The sequence below is a fragment of the Malania oleifera genome, chromosome 3 (genome assembly GCF_029873635.1).
Source record: "Malania oleifera isolate guangnan ecotype guangnan chromosome 3, ASM2987363v1, whole genome shotgun sequence".
In the NCBI taxonomy this organism is placed as follows: domain Eukaryota; kingdom Viridiplantae; phylum Streptophyta; class Magnoliopsida; order Santalales; family Ximeniaceae; genus Malania; species Malania oleifera.
The window spans coordinates 17595781-17601803 of NC_080419.1; the positions used below are offsets into that span (position 1 = coordinate 17595781).

Here is a 6023-nt window from a genome sequence, read left to right on the forward strand (position 1 = left end):
TTGAATTAAAAAGATTTTTGAAACTATCAATCCATAATATATGTATATAGGTATATACTAATTTTGGGTATAGCCAACATGTGTAAATATTTAGCAATTTCTTTTTTTTTTTTTTTCAATAGAATGAGAAATAATGGAGATTAGAAATTATTAAATAAAAATTTTAATTCTGTTTAATCAATTAGAGATACAGACAGCAAAAGAAATCGCCATTAATCCTCATGCACCTTGCAACAGGGATTAAATCATGAAGATAAAGCAGAAGCTCCTACATATTCGCCGCCAAGAAATTTAAATTAGCTTGGATCATATACACATAACCACCGGAAAAATAGAACATCTGGCGAGGCACATCTCTCTCAAAAGATTTGAAAGGAAATATCCAAATATATAGCAGCAAGTTTCCCAATTCAGATCAGTCGCTTGCCCGTTGCAAATTGCAATTTGGAAACTTTGAAAAAAGCATGCGCAGTTCAGTTCATAACTTTATATATACCCGTAAACCCTCCACCTTAAACCTAAACCCTCCCAAGCGCTCTCTCTCTCTCTCTCTCTCTCTCCCCCCGCCATTCTTCGAAACCCTTGCCGTAGCTGCCATGGACGACAGCGAGCTCGAAAGTCTCGAATACTGGAACACCGCCGGTGAAAGCGCCGCATCTTACGTTAACAGCAAAGCGCCGTCGCTGCAGGAGCTTCCCGACGACATAGTCGTGGAGGTTCTGGTGAGGCTTCCCGTGAAGTCCATCCTGCGGTTCAAGTGCGTCTGCAAGGCATGGCTCTCCCTCTTCTCCTCTAAAAAATTCATCAACGAACACCTCAATTTCTGGACCCACCAAGAAGATCTCCACAAATTGAAACTCCTTCTGATCTCCTACCCCTTCGACGCCTTCCGCTCCTGCTCTCTCCACACCGTCTTCCACGAGCCCTGCACCACGGCGGCGGAGCTCGATTATCAGTTCAAGGACGGCTTCGCCACCTGGATGGTCGGCAGCTGCAATGGGCTAGTCTGTAATCTCCTGAAAAATCCATTGACGCTCGAACACTCCTTGGTTTTCTGGAACCCCTCGACGAGAAATTTCAGGGAATTGCCGCAACCCAAAATGGGGCGACAGAAGCGTGTTCATCACGTATATGGGTTTGGTTACAATCAATCTTCTGACGATTACAAGGTGGTAAAAATTTCCTACCCTCCTTCACATTACCGCTCCGTCGCCGGCCAAGTCAGAGTTTTTTCCCGAAATTCAAATTCCTGGAAACGGATTTCCGACACAAATTACAGAATGGCTTTTTCCGAGAAGGGAAAGTTCGCCGGCGGATCGCTAAACTGGAGCGTGGAGATTTCCAGCGGCGGCGGGGGTAGTCCAAAATGGGGGATTGTTTCTTTCGATTTGGCCGGCGAGGAGTTACGGGTGGTGGCGGAGTTCGATTGTGGCTTCTACTCGCCGGTGCTGCATGTCATGGGGGGATGCCTGTGCGTGCTGTTCCGGAAGGTGCCGGAGATGAGGCTGGAGATGTGGGTGTGGAAGGAGTATGGGGTGGCGGCGTCGTGGACAGCGTTGGGGAGTATATGCGGGTGGGAGGCGGCGGCGCTGCTGTACCAGCCAGAGCCGTTTTATCTGACGAAGGATGGGGAGATGCTGTTTTGCATCGGCGGCGTGTTGAGCGTATACGATACGAAGGAGAAGAGGTTAAAGGAATGTGAAATTTATGGTGGCAGACATTGTCATCAGGCGCGCGTCTATTTGGAAAGCCTGATTTCGCCGTTTGGCTGCAGCCAACGGAGGGGGAAGAAAAGAAAAGGGAGGCTTTGCAAGCAATAAGTTCTAGATTAGACTGATATCTTTGATTTGGTTTGGGGTTTTTTTGTTCCAGTATTTGATTTTTGGTAGGAACTCCCGAAATAAGTTCTAGTTGTTGCGTGGAGTTGTATGTTTCTTAATCCCATTCTTATGATTAATAGAGTTACAAATTTTTATTTTCCAAATAAAAAGTCGTCTAGAAAACCATTATAAAAGAAAGAAAGCAAGAAAGCAATTTCATATGAATATTTTTTTTTTTGTTTTATGAGTACCTATATTTACCTTATATTTGAATAAATCTTGAATTTGAAGTTGTATTCGGTTTGTATGGAATAGAATATAAAATTATATTAAAATTTATCAAAATCAATCAAATTTAAATAAAAGGTTCAAAATCTATATTATCAAAACGTAGCATTTATTTTTTTACTATATTTATTTGAAAAGAAAAAATAAAATTTGAATTCCAAGAAATTATATAATTAAAAATATTACTTTGCAAAATCTAAAATGCATCCAAGAAAGACACATACCCGGTAGGCTTCTAATTATCTACCTTCCCTTCAAGATACTCTAGGGATAAAGGTAAGATTACTACTATAACATTCTCATTATAAATGGCATGTGTCATGTGAATTTTGCGCATAAATTTAAGTTACTCATGCTTTGGAGTAAAATGAGTGGCCATTAGAAGAAATTTGAGAATTATTAGATACTTTAGCATCTTGAACAATATATATTTAGGTAGAAGCTTAATTAATTATACAAAATGAAAATTTGAATTGGGTAAAATTATAAAATTCAAAATACTTGACCTTCCAAAATTTGTATCCTAAGAGCATATCCTAAAAAAAGACATAGTTGATGGCTAAAAGTGGATACCATATCAAAGTTTAGGGCCTATTTCTGTGCTATGTCTTCCCAAGGTACAACAAATTTCAAGAAGGACAATGTTGCTTTTATAAATTTGTCATCTAATGTATAAAATTTTGATTAAAAAAATGAACTACATATGAATTTATTTAATTACATATAATAATTTTATAGTTCGTGGCAAGCGGACCACAAAAACACCTCTCCAAAAGTTCTATCCGAGTCTTCTTCTTTTGGCCAATCGGGAGGAAGTTAGAGTGACTGAAGTTTTGAACTTCTCCAACAACCTTTTTTGGGATTTGTTCTTGATTAAACAAGTTAAAAGGTAAGGAAGTTAATCAAATGACCAAGTTCTTTACATTAGTATAATACACACATCAAGCAAGAAGAGTTTGATTACTACTTGAAATCTTTCTAACTCTCATATTTTCTCCGTGACTAGTCTTTACAAATACTTTTCTAAAAAGGATTTTTATGTCAAGTTAAGAGTGCCTCTAAAAATGTTTTTGAACCCCTTTATTCCCTCAAATATTAGCATCTTTTGTTGGTTGGCGGTTGAAAACAAAATCCTTACAACTAATAATTTGCAAAAAAAAATAAAAACGATGGTGGACATTGGTCTCCATGTGCTCTCTTGTAAAGAAGGATAATGAAGGAGTGGATCATCTCTGCCTACATTGTTCTTTTAGCAGATAGATTTGGGCCACAGTCTAGCAAAGCTTGCACCTCATTGAGTTATGCCAAACGAGTGTGTACTCATTGTTCTGTGCCCAGAACTTCTCTAGACTCAAAGGATTTCTCAAAAGCTTCAAACTTGCAACATTGATAGTCATTTCTTGGGAAATTTGGAAGGAGATGAATGAAAAAATCTTTTGAAAAAAGAGACTCGAACGTGTCAGCATGCGGAGTGTCAAGCTAGTCTCTTGTTGATTTTGTCATCTCGGAAGTTTCAAACTTCTTGCTTGTTTCTTCCCTTTCTAATAACTTTACTTTTTCTCAAAAAAAAAAAAAAAATTATGTAGTGAAAATGTGAGGCTCATTTTGCAAATTAGATGAGCATGCTGAGCATCAGCTTAGTTTCTTGTTGATTTTTTTTTGTCTCGAAAGTTTCAATCTTTTTGCTTGTTGCTTCCCTTTCCATTGAATTTTTCCTTTCTTAATCGGTGAAAATGTGTGGCTCAATTTGTAAATTAGATGAAATTTGAGAATTGATTGGATTAGTTAGGATCTTGTGCATACTAACATAAATAATGGTGTGATATTTTTATTAAATCATTCATTTTAACACACTTTTTGATTAAATTAAAATAGAAATATCTATAAATTTCAAAAAAAAAAAAAAGTCAAATAAAACTATTTTTACTATTTTTAATTGCAATGTACAATAAGAATGTTATTTAAAATTGAGTTTTACAAACATAAAAATTAAGTAAAATAATTATAATAATTTTTATTTTTATTATAATATTTCTAATTTATATTATTTTTCACTTGTATTATTTAAGTCATATATTTTTTAAAAAAAATATTATTTGTTAATTTTATATTAACTCTCATTTTTAATATTTAAATCATATCAAAAATATTATTTATTTTGAAGATAAAAATGAGCATTGCGTTAAAGAAAATCATTTCATTTCCAATTTCTATTTTTCCAACTAAATTTCTACCAATTAAGGCTGAAACTAAGCTTTCTAAATATGTATGATGACAATTTCCAGCGTCATAAATTACACAATCCTTGAACCTCCTCTTCTTCAGATCGTAAACCTTCAACGCGGTGCCGAAGTAAACCAGCGTCGACCCATCCTCGCCGCGAAGATAAATCGGCATCGGGTACAGAAGCGCCGCCGACACCTGCCACCCGAACATACTCCCCAGCACCATCCACGACGTCGTCTCCCCGTACCCCTTCCGCACCCGCAGCTCAATCTCTGTCGCAGTCCTATAAAACAGCATACAGAGGCATTCCCCCAAAACGCCCAGCGCCGGCAGGTGGTGACTGTACTCGAACTCCGCCGCCATCCGGAACTCCTCCTCCACCAAATCGAAGGAAACAATTCCCCATTTACCACTCCCGCCGCCTTTGGAAAAATTCACGCCCCAATTTACGCATCCGCTCGCGAATTGGCCCATCTCGTGAAAAGGCAATCTGTAATTTGTATCCGAAATCCTATTCCAATAATTTCATTGTAAGGAGAAAAGTCTGACTTGGCCGGCAACGGAGCGGGGAGGAGAGTAGGAAATGGTTATCACCTTGTAATCGTCGGAAAATTTAGAGCAGCCAAATCCGTAGGCGTGATGACAATGAATCTGTAGCTTCTGTAGATTCTGTATTGTCCCCAAATTGGGCATCGCAAATTTCTTGAAAATTCCGGTTGATGGGTTCCAGATAACCATGGAATCTTCGAATTTTCGTGGATTTGTCAAGAGATTGCAGACGAGCCCGTTAGACGCCGATGAGCTTGACGTGGGGGCCAGCGTCCCTGAAGGGGAAATAGAGCTGCGCGGCGTGCGCGTGGGACTCGCCAAAGAAGGAGTAGAGAGAGAAGGACTTGAACTTGTTGAGGGGGTAGGGGATGATCAGAAGGATTCTGCGTCTGTGGAGATTTTATTCTTCTCGCTGCGTCGAGAAACTGAGGTGCTTGTTGACGAAGTCGGAGTGGGGGATGAGGAAGCGCTATGAGTTGCAGACGCGCTTGAACCGCAGGAGGGACTGCACGGGAAGCCTCGTCAGCACGTCCTCGATTACTTCGTGCGGAAACGCCGGCGGTACTCCGGGAGTCATTGCTGTCCATGGTGGATGTGCCGTAGACGTGTGGACAGGGGGTTTCAGGTTGTTCGCGAGAGGAATGTAATCCTACAAAGACGGTAATCAAAATGATCCTTGGAAAACTTAATCTTAAACTTAATTTTAAATTTTCATAAATTTTAAACTTGATCGCTATTATTCCTACATGGTGTTCTTCTTCAACTATTTTTATATTCAACCGAACAAATTCAAAAACAAATAAATCCATTGTTAATCACCTTATATTTATTATTAATTAACCAAAAATATTTTTATTTCTCCCATCATCCTTAAGGGTGGGCATACAAATTTAAAAAATCGAACCAAAAATCATTTAACCATTTTTTCAATTTTGGTTCGTGAAGTAATCATGGTTAACCAAACTAAAATGATATATTCTAAAAATATTAATATATATATTAAATAAATATATATTGTATATGTTTTAATAATTATTATATTTTGAATTGAATTTTGTTTTTAACAACAATTTAAAACTTGAATTAGTTACTTTTATAATATTTTTTTTAGAATTAGAACTTGAATTATGGATTTTATTT

At 37.8% G+C, this 6023-nt stretch overlaps 2 protein-coding genes across 2 annotated transcripts; one reads left to right on the forward strand and one right to left on the reverse strand.

Moving 5' to 3' along the window:
• Positions 1-596: 596 nt before the first annotated feature.
• LOC131151183 (F-box/kelch-repeat protein At3g23880) lies at positions 597-1820 on the forward strand. Its single transcript, XM_058102431.1, has one exon. It carries the CDS (start codon positions 597-599, stop codon positions 1818-1820), a length of 1224 nt encoding a protein of 407 aa, XP_057958414.1.
• Positions 1821-3974: 2154 nt separating this feature from the next.
• LOC131151184 (uncharacterized) lies at positions 3975-4808 on the reverse strand. Its single transcript, XM_058102432.1, has 2 exons — positions 4407-4808; positions 3975-3989 (listed from the first exon to the last, which is right to left on the reverse strand). The coding sequence occupies exons 1-2, from the start codon at positions 4806-4808 to the stop codon at positions 3975-3977; spliced, it is 417 nt and encodes a 138-aa protein (XP_057958415.1).
• Positions 4809-6023: the final 1215 nt, after the last annotated feature.

Coding starts and splice junctions, on each gene's coding strand:
- LOC131151183 (XM_058102431.1), top strand. CDS start 597: ATGGACGACAGCGAGCTCGAAAGTCTCGAATACTGGAACACCGCCGGT.
- LOC131151184 (XM_058102432.1), bottom strand. CDS start 4,808: ATGGGCCAATTCGCGAGCGGATGCGTAAATTGGGGCGTGAATTTTTCC.